Source organism: Staurois parvus, unplaced genomic scaffold, assembly GCF_062004578.1.
Source record: "Staurois parvus isolate SC_StPar_1 unplaced genomic scaffold, SC_StPar_1.0 ptg000679l, whole genome shotgun sequence".
NCBI lineage: Eukaryota > Metazoa > Chordata > Amphibia > Anura > Ranidae > Staurois > Staurois parvus.
In genome coordinates, this window is record NW_028318475.1 from 647,407 (window position 1) to 662,963 (window position 15,557).

Below are 15,557 nucleotides of genomic sequence, written 5' to 3' on the forward strand. Positions count from 1 at the left end.
AGTACCTGAAATAAATAAAATACTACTACTTGAAGGGGGCTAGAACAATTTGATTTAATCCTAAAAAAAATTTTGCAAGAAATAGTACTGTGTGCATTTACAATTGTAAATATAAATTATTCATCCCTTTGCCTTCTGCTCATTGAGGTTCTTTAAATATCCACTGTGGGACCTGGGAACTATTCAAACTGTGCTTTTTGCTGTGGGTGAACTGAAGAAATGTGCTCGTTGCCATAGGGAAGTTATATCAACAGATAGCCTCCCCTGCTGGCTTTCCATATGTGCTTTTGGAATAGGAGTACAAATCATCAGATCAAATCTGTGCTGTGTCCACGGCTTGCCCATATTATTACATAATGAATACCCCCCCATTGTGCCCAGTGGATACTTCAAGCAAGCAGAAACAAGATTTCCTGCAGAAACGTGTCTGTAAGGGCTCATCCATCCAGGCACTTGTAGCCCATACAGGGTGAATGAGCCATTTGTTTATGTGGCTGAAGCGGCCCACAGCAGCATGCAGGTAGACTAGGATACTCTATGGGATTCAGTAGCTATATAGCACAGCAGCGCATCTTAATTGGACAGGCATGCAGGGACAAGTGTGCGGTCCTGAACATACATGGATTGCATTTGGGACCGCACACCCATGCCTGCAAGCCTGTCAAATTAGGACAAGCAGCTGTATCCGTACATCCACTTTGCCCCATAGAGAAACTTAGGCTGCCTGCATGTAGCTCTAGCTGCAAAAACAAAATGGCGCATTCATGTTGTAGAGGCCTTAGTGCCCGCGAGAATGAGGTCTACACAAGTGTTGCGTGGGTGCTTGAGGTTTGGATGAATTGAAAAAAAAAAAAAACAATATAATGTCCCTGCTCTGGCAGAAAGGGGCAGAACGATCAGAGCTTACGTCAGTGATGGACAGAGGAGCTCATGGCTGCTGCAGGTGTCACTAGAAGATGCAGTGAACTGCTGAGACAGTTCTGTATGGGCTGTGCTTTGCTTTCTGCACTGCTGTGATCTATAGTTCTGCCTTGTCTGTGTGGCTTTCTGGACACTGGGACTTTACTCTACCCTCTCCTCTTCTGTTAACTGTTGTCTGTGTGGCCTTGAAGCTGCGACCAGGACACACAGCCCTCTGAGGACTCGTGATGAGTTGGTGAAGGACCTCTGCCCTCTGGACCTCCTTTTCCATGCCACTCTGCCTAGACTTCCTCTGCTGAGGCCACTGTTGGCTGGTGAGTCCCTGAATTGCTGCCCTGTGCCCCAGGACTGTGCAGTACCAGTTTGTGGCCCGCTACTCACTGATTGATGCTTTTGACTCTGGACTATGCACTGCTGTACTAGAGTGCCACCCTGTGCCAAGGACTTTGGCCATGTTGTATTGGATCCCTGTCCATCCTCACTGTGTGCCCAGTTCCTTGTGCAGATTAAACCTTTCCCTGCTAGAACTTTGCCAACCCTGCGGTGTGTGGACTCTGTGCCTCCTGTCCTTCTCCTTGTACTGGAGTGCTTCTGAGCTGCGGCCAGACCCCACAACCCTGTCCTGGAGACCATACCTCTTGTCATGCCAGGTGTGCTGGATTTAACCCCTCTCCTTCCCAGATCTCTGCCCTGAGGTGGACTTGCCCTGTGTGCTTGGGTAACCCTGCTCTGCCTGGACCCTTTCTCTGCGTGCTGGGCTTCTCCCTGCTCTGCCCAGACCCTTTGTCCTGTGTGCTGGACTTAACCCTACTCTGCCCGGAACCCTTTGCCTTGAGTGCTGGACTTAATCCTGTTCTGCATGGAACCCTTTGCCCTGTGTGTCGGACTTAATCCTGTTCTGCCTGGATCCCTTTGCCCTGATTGCTGGACTTAACCCTGTTCTGCCCGAAACCTATGCCCAAGAACATAAACCTCTGCACCCTGCCTGTGCTGAGGACCTACCACCTGGATCTGCCCTCGAATGATCTGCCCTGTTTACCCTGTGGACTACCTGCCCTCTGCTGCCCCATATTGTCACCCTGAGAATCATTCTTTATTGCTGTGTCTTGTGTTGTTCTGTGGACTAGTTTTTCTATTGTCTGTACCCAGAGTTTCCCCAATAAATGCCCACACGTCAAGATTCGTGTAATCTGCCTCTATGTTCTCTCTCTCTGCGCTCCTAGTTCGTCACAGTTGAATATATGTTTTTTTGGGGGGGTTTTGTTTTTTAAACTATTTTTCAAGCATTTGTGTGTGTATTCAAGATCCTGGGTGGGAAGAGAGGAGAATGACAGCTAAGGAGAACAGTTGTTCAAGCGCAAAAATGTATGAAAACGCAAGAGTCGCATATTTACAAAAGCACAGGTTAAAAAATACTCCTGTATCTTTTAGAGCACCTGAGTGTAGAGATTTGAACAGCCTGTATTGAAAAGACTAGGATTCCTTTTACTGATTCTCAAGTGCAGGTTTGTGCACAAAAAAAACATGCTCAAAAATGCTCAAGTGTGAACAGGGGTTAAGCCTGCCTTCAAAACAGAGCAGAGCGTATCCCTTGTGATTTTGCAGTTTTTTGTTTCAGGCATTTTTTTTAGGCGTATTACAGGCATTTTACAAGAATTTTTGCAAGTGTATCAAGGTTCAGGAGTTTGTTTGGCTGAACAAGGGGAAGAAAGTACTTCTTTAGGAGGAGAGGAGTTATTCAGGCATAGAAACAAGCCTTAGTAGGTTCCCATTAAAGTTTATGGGCCCAAAAACACTTAAATAAATAAAACACAGCGCTTTTTTGCATGTAAGGTGACTAGCATTCAAATGTGAACAAGAACAATTAGATAGAAGTGGACTCTGTGTAGCCAAGCCTAGGGAAATGAGCAGAAAAAAAGCTCAAGTGTGAATGGGGGCTAATTAAAACTATTCTTGTACAAGTCAAATGCACAAAAAGCGTGAATAGCAAAAAGCAATCCACATGGACGAGGTCCATCTAGTATCCTAGGCCACCATGCTAAGAGGCCAGTTTATTTGGGTGGAAGGTGACAGTCTCCTTTTTGGATTGGAGCTCTCTTTCCTATGCACCGCTTTTTATTTATATATGGGAATCCCACATGGACTTTGCTGTCACTTGTGTAGAATTACTGTCAATTTTTTAATTTATGTCCAATTAGCGCTGCAATTTTTTATGAATGTTTCTGGCAGTGGTATAGCCGGTAGCAGTAACTGTACAAAAAAAGCCCGATAGGTTGGTTGCACTGAAGTTGATCGATACAAGCAGCCTGCCCATAGATGGATTGAAATTCATCTGGTTCCTGCTGAACCGACCAAATTCTGTCTATAGCCGGCTTTACTTTAAAGCCCTATTTAGAATAATGTAATATGCCAATCTACTGTGATAATCCTGTATGCAAAACTCCTGCATACTGCATTATGAACACATTCTTTGAACAGAACAACAAAAGATATCCTTGCAGTGTATCTTTTTCACCGAGTTGGAAAATTGTGGGTTATATTAAACCTAAAGTTATGAGCGATTAGTGGTACTAGCTCTTAGAAGAAAACAAATAACTAACACTTGTTACAAAAGTGATCACTCACTGCCTTGACTTTTAAAGCTTTCCATATAAAAACCTGGCTAAAAATATAGGGGTCTCATTGAGCTAAACAAGAGGACCTCACCATGGTCCTCTATCTACCTGATCCTGCTTATCTGTACATCTATGTTTGGTGACCCTCCTAATTGCTGTCTATAAAATATGCTTAGAAAATATGAACAGGGACTATGGCAATAAAATGCCAGCCTTACCCTGTGCTTATAGTATGTCTTTTTCATACCTTCCCCTTGACATGAGTTCCTATCCAGTCTTTGGGTCACCCACAGACCTTGTACACTACATCGTAAGTACTAAAACAGCTTTTGATGATGTTATTTTACTCTGTGACATTCTATGTTTTGTGACCACCAGTTATGACTATTGTGGTTTCCATAATCTTTGGTTTCCTGTTGTGCTATAGTGTGTATTTAAATAGCTAAAAAAAACCTGAAAAAAATGCATAGAAAATGCCAGCCTGCCTAATCTCTAGCAAATCCTGTCTCTAATATAATCACTTACACTCAATACATGAATTCACAAAGAGTACTGTCCTATTTTGACACTAATCTACAGTCACCCCTGGATTATAGCACTCTACAATATTTTTACAGCTGATAAGATGCTATCTGTATAAGAAGAAGTGTTCCTTCTTTCCTTCCAATCACCAGCGAGACCAATAAATCCGTAATACAGAGAAAGCATTCAATAGAAGACATCAAACACAGGAGTTGATCAATAATCTAATTCATTACACAAATGAAACTCTGCACATAAATCACAATCTTACATGAAATATTCTAAACCATTCTATTCACAATGCATACTAAAAATAAATATTCTGCAATATACTTTATAGTTGGGCCCCAAGTATCTATGCCTACGAAGAACTACCAATAAGGGAGTGCAATAGCAATATCTGAAGAGGTCCCCTTGGCCTACAAAGACTGCAGCATCTTCCCATGAGAATCCTCAGCATTCCTGGGATCTTTCAGGAAGGCTTGTGATATCACCCTCACCTAGGTGCCATTGGAAGAAAGACTGTAAAGTATCTATCATTCTTTTATTTTTCTCATTGTGCGTGTGTGTATTTTATTTTTAATGTGCCATACAACATGGGGGAATGGGCCTCCGAAGAATTATTTTTAATGCATGAAAAGCTATGAGGGTTTGGACAATGCATGGAACTCAGGTGGATTTTTATTGTTGGACATTTTACTTCACTTTCTGTCCCAAAGACCAACAACAATGTTGTCACCAGGATAGATAGTAAGGGAAAATCTTACCAATGGTACCAAACAGAACAAAAAAAAAAAAAAAAAAACCACAACTTGACAGTGGGCCCTTTCCCTATAGTTTAACGTTAAAATTTCCTAATTGCTTTTGGACCATGGGAAAAAAAGTGTACCGTGCAGATAAACGTCACATAAATTGTATTTTGATTAAACTTAAAAAAAAAGCAAGGAACAAATGGATAGAATCATTCCTAGAATATAGGCTTTACTTTTTGTGGACTACAATATGATTTTAATCAAGTCTCATTCCTGTACCTTGCAAAGTAAACCACTTGTTCAGCATAGCACCTTTTAGTACCAGTATTTCACAGTTCTACCCAGTTTCCCAGGGCATCCCCCAGAACCAAAATATCCTATGCAGATACCGACTTTATCAAACACAGCCTAAGGGCTGTACCACTGGATCCAGTAAGACCGTGATCTCCCTGACCCACCACCACAACAGTTGTGCTGAACGATGTTAAAGGCAGCATAACGTTCTCCACGGCTTCTCCAGACCCTTTCACGTCTGCTCAGATCTTAGAAAAGCACAGGGCGTCAGTGGCAGGACCTGCCAATTCTGGTGTTCAATGGCAAATGCCAATCGAGCTCTATGGTGCCGGGCAGTGAGGACAGGGCCCACTAGAGGACATCGGGCCCTCAGGCATCCCCTGTGTAGTCTGTTTCTGATTGTTTGGTCAGAGACAGTCACACCAGTGGCCTGCTGGAGGTCATTTTGTAGGGCTCTGGCAGTGCTCATCCTGTTCCTCCTTGCACAAAGGAGCAGATACAGGTCCTACTGATGGGTTAAGGACCTTCTACGGCCCTATCCAGCTCTCCTAGAGTAACTGCCTGTCTTCTGGAATCACCTCCATGCTTTTGAGACTGTGCTGGGAGACACAGCAAACCTTCTGGCAATGGTAAGTATGCGCCTCATGCAGTAGTGACACTGACAATTTTTTTTAACTCAAAGTTGTCACTTAAATGATATATGGCTCACGCATGCCATGGATATATGGGGAATAACACCCCAAAACACATTCTGCTACTTCTCTCAAGTATGGGGATACCACATGTTAGAGTCTTTTTGGTAGCCTATCCACATACAGGTCCCAAAAATGCAATGACCACTCTCAGGCTTTCAAAGGGCATATTTCCTCATATCACTTCTCACTACCTATCACAGTTTTGAAGGCCCTTAAATGCCAGGATAGTACAAACACCCCCCCCCCCCCAAAATGACCCCTTATTGAAAAGTAGACACCCCAAGGAATTTGACAAGAGGCATGGCGAGTATTTTACAGATCTCACTTTTGTCACAGGGTTTTGAAAAAGAAAGAAAGAAAAGAAAAAAAAAATATTTCATTTTCTTTCTTCAGGTCACATGACGTCCTCCCAGAATGAGAGAACCACCTTGCACCCGTTATATTACTATATGACAGGTGGGAGGTGGTTAAAGCATCTGATTATGATCACACCAAGATGGGTGTGATCAATTTAAAAATGGTGCCGTTTATATCTGGCGAAACAGACATGATGAAATGCTCATAGCTTCCAGGTTTCTTAGAATATAGAGATGATTGTAGGCATTCCTGTGGGACAGGAGAGCCCGAGAAAGCCATGGAAGGTGGCGGGGGCATCCTTTCCCACTTAGTCGATAGGGTTACTTTTACATGAAAGCTGACCCCCCCCCCGAAAAAAACACTAGCACAATGATGCCTGCAGCTACAGGCATCATCCTGGTATAACCACTCAGAAGTCCAACGATGTTCCAGTACGTTGCTGGTCCATGTTGGGTATCAGGGGAGGACTGACAACTCATGGGGCCCCCGGGCGATAGGGGATCATGGGGCCCTTGTGTCCTTGCCAAAATTCAAAAAAGCCTATGAAAAAGGTACCAGGGGCATCTCATGGGGCCCCCTACTGACCCCGGGCACTCGGGCAGTGCCCGAGTTTCCAAATGGTCAGTCCGCCCCTGTTGGGTATATATGTAACAGCAGAGAACATGGGCATATGATGAATCGGGTGTGTGGACCAATATGACCACAATTCATTCTTTTTTGTAATGTTGATGTCAAGGGTTAGGCCCAAAAGAGTTTTACATTCACAAACTGTGATAGGTTTCCATGCAAATTGTCTGGCAAGAGCTGAATTTGGGTGGGTGGCCAGGTATTGTGCGTATAAATTGCTTTGGCCCACAATCAATTGGTACAAATCTTCCATGAAAAACAGCGGAGAGGCTAAATGCGCTGTGCTCCCTTGTGTTAAAAGAGGCAGAGCGACGTACTCATACACTGCTTTGCCTGTAGCTGCTGCCCATCCGCAGTACAGTGCAGGCGGACGGTCTTACACTCGGTTCACATCTGTGCTGGTGGTGCCGCTGCGGGACCCACACAACTACCTGCAGCGGCACCACCCACACAGAGGAATGCGGGACCATTAATTCTAATGGCACGCCGCCCACAACTGGAAAATCGCAACTGTACTGGGAACCTCAATTCCCATGCGGGCTGCGATTTCCAAAGTAGTGCAGGGACTTCTTCCCTGCGTGTCCCGGAGCTGGGTGTCCATTCAAATGAATGGGCTCTTGTGCCCATGCAAATCGCAGCCCACGCAACCGCACAGATGTGAACCTGGGCTAAAAGTGGTTAACATGTTACAAAAGGTGACCTTATCCTTTAACTAGTAAAAGTGGGAAGAATATGCATTGCCAAACGAGACTTGTGCAATAGGTAACCACACACACACACGAAGAAAAAAAAAACTTCCCTGAAAAACTGTATCTGTCGGATGCAGAAAGCCAACAAACTACCAGGATGCTTATAACTTGTGTTTTGTAATGTTTAATACATATGCCGATTATTAAAGTAGAACTAAAGGCAATTTTTTTCATTTTGGATAGAGCAAGGGAGGACTATAACCCCGTCAGTTCTTTTTTTGCCAACTCTGTCTCATTGGGGAGATTTCCCTTCACTTCCTTTCCAATAGCCAAACAGGAAGTGAGAGGAAATCCCTCCAAAGTAAGGGAAGCCCCAGTTGTCACCAAAACTGGTGTCCCCGTTAAAGGATTTCCCTTCTATTCCTGTTCTGGTGACAGCCCAACATTTGGGATTTTCTTACACTAACTCTTTGTGATAATGGTCAACAGGACAAAGAGAGGAAGGTGACAAAGAGAGAATGGCGAATCTCTCCAACGGATGTACAGACAAAGACAAAATCTGACAGGTGTTCTAATCCCTCTCCCCATTATCCAAAACCAAGAAAAGTTGTGCCTGTAGTTGTACTTTTTTTTTGTAATTCCTTTATTTATATATATTTTCTGACCAAGTAGCCAAGGATGATACAGTAGAAAACACACAAAGTGTAATAAACACATGGTAGTAGAAGAACCAAGTATAACAGGTACACGAGCAAACTAGCAGTATTATGGTGCCTTTAGTTGTACTTGAACCATTTCCTGACCGCCCTATAGCGGATATACTGCTACAGGGCGGCACGGGTGCGCAAAATTACATATATATACGTGATGTTGCATTTCCGGGTAGGGGGCGCGCGCCCTATCCACACCACCATACGCGGTCGCAGCTGTCAATCATGAGTCCTGGCCAGTGAATACTCTCCGGCGCCCGGTGATTACCGAGGATCTCCAACGGGAAGGAAAGCCGTTTTGTTTACTAACAGTTCTCCTCACTGTGCACAGCACAGCCATTCAAAGCAGTGTGCTTACAGTGAAGCACCAATACACCGCCCCCCAGTAAAACACTCCCCGCACACAGTTAACCCTTTGATCGCCCCTCATGTTAACCCCTTCCTGCCCAGTGCCTTTAGTACAGTGTCAGTGCTTTTTTTTTTAGCACTGATCATTGTATTGGTGCCACTGGCGATATCAGTGACACTAAGTCAGTTCCACCCCAGTGTCAGAATGCCCGCTATAAGTCGCTGATTGTCGCCATTACTAGTAAAAAAAAAAAAAATTCCAGTATATATGCACCGCCATTTGTAAATGCTGTAACTTTTCCGTAAACAAATTAATCTACACGTTTTAGGATTTTTTTTAGCAAAGGCACATAGCAGAATACATTTTGGCCTAAGTTTATGACGAAATTAGATTTTTAAAAATTTTTTTACTGGACATGGTTTAATAGCAAAAAGTCAAAAATATTGTTTTTTTTTCTCAAAATTGTGTCTCTTTTTTTGTTATAGTGCAAAAAATAAAAACTGCACAGGCGATCAGATACTGCTGAAAATAAATAAATAATGCAGTGCTATGTAGCGCTGCATTATTTATTTTGTCAGTTTGAGGATACAGAGGTTCATCCTTAATTGTTAGCTGCTTGAAATAATCGTGCGCTCGCTTGTTATTTATTTTAAGATACCACCGAAAGAAAGGTCAATTCGTGGGAAAAAAAGGACTTAAATTTCATTTGGGCACAGCATTGCATGACCGCGCAATTGTCAGTTAAAGTAACGCAGCGCCATAATGCAAGAAATCGCCTGGTCAGGAAGGGGGGTAAATCCTCAGGAGGCAAATGGTTAAGTTACCTAGTAGTAATGAAAACAGAAAGCTGGCCTTAGGACATCTGAGGGCTGTCAGCTGAGCTCACAACTGCACTTTGTACTCACAATTATCGTTTCATGAGAGAGAGACAGAGACTGCTTCCCTCTGAAAGTGCTAGTTGCCTGGCTGTCATACTGACCCCGTCTTCAATACTTTTAGTCACCAACCTAGAACAAGTTTGCAGATCTAATAAATCAGAAGTACTTATCTGTTTACTTGCAGAGGGTCAATGGCTCGCATACTGAAGGAGGAAGGTTAACATGTCAATAAGCCTTTCCAACAGAAGTGGTCGGTGACAGCTGCCTCCTTCCTTCTCCTATGGCACATTTCCTATAAATCTGTCAAATTGTACAAATGTGTATCTTTAGGACTACAGCAATGTGAGATTGGAGAACAGACTGACACTGTTCCATCTGATCATGTAGAGAACAATCCTGATCCACTGAATGGAAAACAACAGGGCTGATTGCAGTTTTCCCGAGATCATCAGCCAGGGATGTAAACAATGTAACACTTGCAGTAAACAATCATTCTCTTCTACTCCCAGTGTACAAAACACACACATTAATTACAGATGTCAATGGAGTGTGTAATCTTTTGTGTGAGGTTCCCTACAGCCTATTTATGAACTCCCCTACCAAGACTACTGAAGTAAAAGTGGAGCGGTTCCTAATGATAACAAGATGACCTCATTTTCCCAATCTGAGCACACTGATTGCTACAGCCAGCAGCTCCATTTTTGTATTTGCCACTTAGGCCTCATTCACACATGCAACTAGGGGCACAGAGCAGATTCCTGCGCCGAAAACCAGTGAATTCCTGTATCTGGAATCTCAGATGTATATGATCAGCTTCAGCCGTGAGGCCTGTACAAGTAATGACAGCGGCAGGGGTGGACTGACCATTTGGAAACTCGGGCACTGCCCGAGGGCCCGAGGTCAGTAGGGGGCCCTATGAGATGCCCCTGGTACCTTTTTCATAGGCTTTTTTGAGTTGGGCAAGGATAAAGGAGCCCCATGATCCCCTATTGCCCGGGGGCCCCATGAGTTGTCAGTCCGCCCCTGGACAGCGGTCACATCTCTCTGCATGTCATCGCGCAGGGAGCGATTACGCTCAGTAAGGACAGATGATTGCCCCTGGACGCAAACTGTTTGGGACTAGGGGCAGTACCAGGACAGGTTTGTCCAACACCCAGGGCAAAAATACGAAACTGTTTCCCCGCTGCTAATGCATGGTGTAGAATGGGTGTACCGCCATGTACCCATTCTCTGCGCTCTTGCTCCAGTTGCCCATGGTTGGCACTGCATATCCATGGCCAATCACTTGCTTTCTAGCAGATAGAAGGTATTTGCGCATGCGCAGTGTTTGTTCATGTCAGATGTGGGTAGATGGGGTGGATAGTAGGCATGTTGGAGCACAGTGGGGCTTATTTACTAAAGCTGGAGAGTGCAAAATCAGGCTCACTTCTGCATAGAAACCAATCAGCTTCCGGGTTTCTATGCAGAAGTGAGCCAGATTTTGCACTCTCCAGCTTTAGTAAATAAACCCCACACAGTAAAAGTGGAGCAGTTACTAATGGTAACAAGATGACCTCATTTTTCCAATCCAAGCACACCGATTGCTACAGCCAGCAGCTCCATTGTTGATGGGGGAATCCTTACCACAGTGCTATGGTGTTCTGCTGGCAGGGAGTCTTCCCTGCCTGCAGAACACAATGATTAGTGTTGGACCACTATAGTAAATCATAGGAGTAAAACCCAACAGGCTGCTTGTACACAAGTTGATCGAGGGTGCCCATACATGAATCAAAATTCATCCGGTTCAGCAGGGGTGGATCCACATATGGCTGGCTTAGAGGTTTCCTTTGTTCTCCTAAAATAATAAACATGGTATACTTACCTGTTCTGGGCAATGGTAACGCATAGAGCAACCCAAACTTCCTCTTCTGGAGTCTCTGCCGGTGCTCTCTACTCCTCTCCTGTATGTGCTGCCATAAAAAGCTGTTTTGCTATGGGGGCACACAAGCAGGTTCGCTCCTGAGCCAACTGTGTGTGCCCATAGGCACACACAACATGAGTAGGCCCTGTTTCCCATTCCTCCTCACAGGATTTAAATGACAGCAGCATGAGACAATTTCTCCTGCTGCTGCCTCTGTGTCCTCTGAGAGGAATAGAGACCAGCACTGCTTCAGACAGGAACAGTGCTGCCTTAGTCTGCTGGTTGCCAGTCACTGATCTGGAGTGTGTGTGTAGTAAGGGGGTGCCCCCATACTGCTGTTCCCAGGACCCCTCCTGCCCACCTCTTGTCCCAGCCCTGTCCAGGGATGATCATCTGTTCGATTACATGTGGATACATTCGACAGCTGTCTCCCATGTGTGCTGCCTGCATGTCAAAATCTGTTTGCATACACCTGCGATTCCTGTTGCAGGAACCCACTGTATGGACCCTACAGCACATGGCACATGTGAATGGGGCCTTAAAGCGTGTCTATAACCATAGTCTTCTAGCTTTGGATGGGGGGAGGGGGATTAGACCCCTGGTTAGGTTTTACTGCTATCCAGAGTTCCAGAGACATTTCCCCTTCCATTCCTGTGCTGGTTTTACCAGATAGGAAGTGAGGGGCTATCCCTGTAACGGCAATACAGACAGAAGTTAAGTAGGGGAGTGCTAGAAATCTTGTGAGCTTTTTTTTGTTGTCTTTTTCCCTGATGCAGGTTTCCCCTTACTTCCTGTTTTGTAAAAGCTGTGTCACAGGACAGGAAATGAGGGCCTAGTTTTCTCCTAGTTTACACTTACACCAGTTTCTACTGCCCTCTGAAAAGTGTTTCACAGTAAATCACTTTTCAGAGGGTGGATGACAGGCAGTTTGGAGGCAATACGTCACCTTCTCAGTTACCCTGTATATTGCACGTTTGCAGGGTAGTTGTGGTGCAACGCCATTCACTCACATAGGCCACATTCTACAGGCAGTTGTGTATCTAGGTTTTGTGCTACCCTAGGCAACACAAAAATTGGGTCAACCACCCCGGAGGGTGCCTGACAATGACCAACACCACATCAAACCCCCCCCCTTTCCCATGGAGAGAGCATGACAACAGCCACCACCAATCAACCCCCCCGGTCGGGAGAGCCTTCCATTGCTGGCCATGCACCAGCCACCTGCTGAGAGAGAGAGTGGCACACTCACCTTCACAGCTCTGAACATCTCCGGGAATAATGCTGGCCATACATGGGTTGAAATTTGACAGATTTGTCGTCCGAAAATCGGACCGAATAATAACGGTTAGTGGGTCAATAGCACCAGACGATTTTCGTGGTTCCTCCCCTTTTCGGTGATCGGGCATGTTGGAAAATTCGTGAAAAACAACCGATTTTCGACTCAACGATGGTCAAATCGTACAATCGTTTTTCCAAAAAGAATATGCGCATGAGCCGTGACCTGGAAGGAACAGAAGTTTCACCTGTTATATGGGGTGAACTTTATGACTTGGTCGGCAGATTTTCGAAATCATTGATGGCACCATCGGATTACCGAGCAAATGACGTTTTCGATTTTTGGATTAAAAATCGCTCGGAATTCGACCCATGTATGGCCTGCATAAGAGTCGGGCTCTGCATACACCATCAAGCAGCTTGTAGCCTCCCATTGATCCCACCTGGTCCCCATGTCACTTGTGTCCTTCCCTCTGCCACCCCTCTGAAAAATGTTGCCCTAGACAAAAGCCTTGTTTGCCTTGTGGTAAGTACGCCCCTGGCTACAGGGGGTATCTGGCTGTCTTTTCAGCTTAAGCGGGCAGTAGTGGCTCAACCACCTATTTTTACCACCTCCGACCACATGTGTAAACAAGCCCTAACAGAGCCTTCGTAAGCAGTAAAACCTGACAGGGCTTCTAATCCCACTCCACCCTGAGCTAGAAGAAAAAAGTTTTGGGTATAGATACCCTATAAATATATGGCATTTACTCACTTTTTTGGACTTTATCATTACCGCCATTGCTCGTGCTGCTTGTGTAGTTCATCATCATCATCATTAGCGGCAGGGAGGAGGTCGGTGAAAACCCCCCCGATCCCGGTGAGGCAGGGTCAGGGTATCCAGCAGAGGATGACGAGGGAGAAGTGAGGCTCTGCCCCTGTACACCGGTCATCCCAGTGCAGGCTCTGCCCTGTTGTTTTTGCTTTCTTGCCCCCGGATAGAGGAATATGGGTGGTGGCAAGGCAGGGGGGGACTCTTCAGGTACCTGTTCGCCCTTTTCATCCAAGTGCAAGGGGAGGATCTCCAAATCGCGCCCTCGAAGAGCCATGCCTTGCGCGTTTCCATTGCCATGCTGGTGGCAGGTTTTGTCTGGCTGCTCCCCTTCCATGTCTTGCTCGGTAGGATACGTAAGTCTCGGATAATGCTGCGTCTAGTGGATGGGGATCTGATGCCGCCTGTCAGGGATTATTGCTGCTTTCCCACATTCAAACACTCAAGCCAACTACTCTTTGAATGTGATAAACATTCCTCATGTCACTGGTGTACACTTCTCCTTACTACTCCTAGGGAACAATGATCAGTGGTGGGGATCAGGGGGAGCTGTCAGCTCCAGGCAGGCATCCTACATCTACCTCCTCCTTGATCATCCAGGGGGTGAGTGTGAAGGGAGTCCAGTGTGTGCAATCCTTGTGTGCCCGGAACTTCCCCACAGCTAGAGGAGGAAGCAGACACACAGGACTCTTCCTTAGTACTGCTCCTCCCCGCTACACTCCCCTCTGTAGATGTAACCCTTCTGTGTGCAGCCATTGTCACAGCACTGCCTTCATTACACTGCGCTCATCCACAACATTCGCAGCTTTCTGCCTCTTGTTTTATCGCACGCTCTTCTCTCCTTATATATCTGTAAGTGGTATTAATTCCCAAAACAAAAATGTCATATATTGCAGCTTACCAATCCTTATGGTGGCCATACACTTCCATTTTTTGTTTATATACAATAGATCTGATTTGATCAAAACGATGGAATCTGCAAAAGAAAAAAACAAACAAAAAACAGTCATAACTTCCCTTCCGATTGATTACGGGCAAATTTACACTTACTTGTGCTAAAATGTATAGAAAATGGATGTACATTTTCATTCATTTTAGTTGCACGCTGACATCGGTTGACATACATTTTTGACGTCCGTTGACATGCATTTTAGTGTGCGTTAAGCTACTGCATTTTCACAGGATATTCTGTAAATTGTGTTGACATCCGTTTACATCCAAATATCACCCAAACTGTCCTCTCCGCTCCTCCCATGACCTCCAGTTCTCTAGCTCCCTTGTCTCCTCCTCCCATGCTCATCTCCAGGACTTCTCCAGAACTTTCCCATCCTCTGGTACTCTCTACCCCAATCTATCTGACTATCGCCTACTCTGCCCGCTATTAGGCGATCTCTGATACCTATCTCTTCAGGGAAGACTATCCTGCCTCGGTTGACATACATTTTTGACGTCCGTTGACATGCATTTTAGTGTGCATTAAAGCGTACTGCATTTTCACAGGATATCCTGTAAATTGTGTTGACATCCGTGTGCATCCGTTTACATCCAAGTATCACCCAAACCGTCCTGTTCGCTCCTCCTACGACCTCCAGTTCTCTAGCCCCCTTATCTCTTCCTCCCATGCTCATCCCCAGGACCTCTCCAGAGTCTCCCCCATCCTCTGGAACTCTCTACCTCAATCTATCTGACTATCGCCTACTCTGCCCACTTTTAGGCAATCTCTGATACCTATCTCTTCAGGGAAGCCTATCCTGCCTCGGTTGACATACATTTTTGATATCCATTGACATACATTTTTGACATCCGTTGACATGCATTTTAGTGTGCATTAAAGCGTACTGCATTTTCACAGGATATTCTGTAAATTGTGTTGACATCCGTGTGCATTCGTTTACATCCAAATATCACCCAGACCGTCCTCTCCGCTCCTCCCACGACCTCCAGTTCTCTAGCTCCCTTGTCTCTTCCTCCCATGCTTATCTCCAGGACTTCTCCAGAGCCTCCCCCATCCTCTGGAACTCTCTACCCAAACCTATCTGACTATCGCCTACTCTGCCCACTATTAGGTGATCTCTGATACCTATCTCTTCAGGGAAGCCTATCCTGCATTGGTTGACATACATTTTTGACGTCCATTGACATACATTTTAGTGTGCGTTACA

At 45.2% G+C, this 15,557-nt stretch overlaps 1 protein-coding gene across 3 annotated transcripts in view; it reads right to left on the minus strand.

The window, feature by feature from the left end:
• RUFY3 (RUN and FYVE domain containing 3) overlaps positions 1–14,068 on the minus strand; it is a 123,767-nt gene extending 109,699 nt beyond the window's left edge. Inside the window, exon 1 of one of the 3 annotated variants that reach the window (XM_089652300.1) lies at positions 13,339–14,068. In XM_089652300.1, the coding sequence (XP_089508426.1) occupies positions 13,339–13,732 (394 nt within the window). In that variant the 5' untranslated portion in view covers positions 13,733–14,068. The remainder of the gene's footprint in view (positions 1–13,338) is intronic. The other 2 variants (XM_089652298.1, XM_089652299.1) reach the window with 2 other exon arrangements.
• Positions 14,069–15,557: the final 1,489 nt, after the last annotated feature.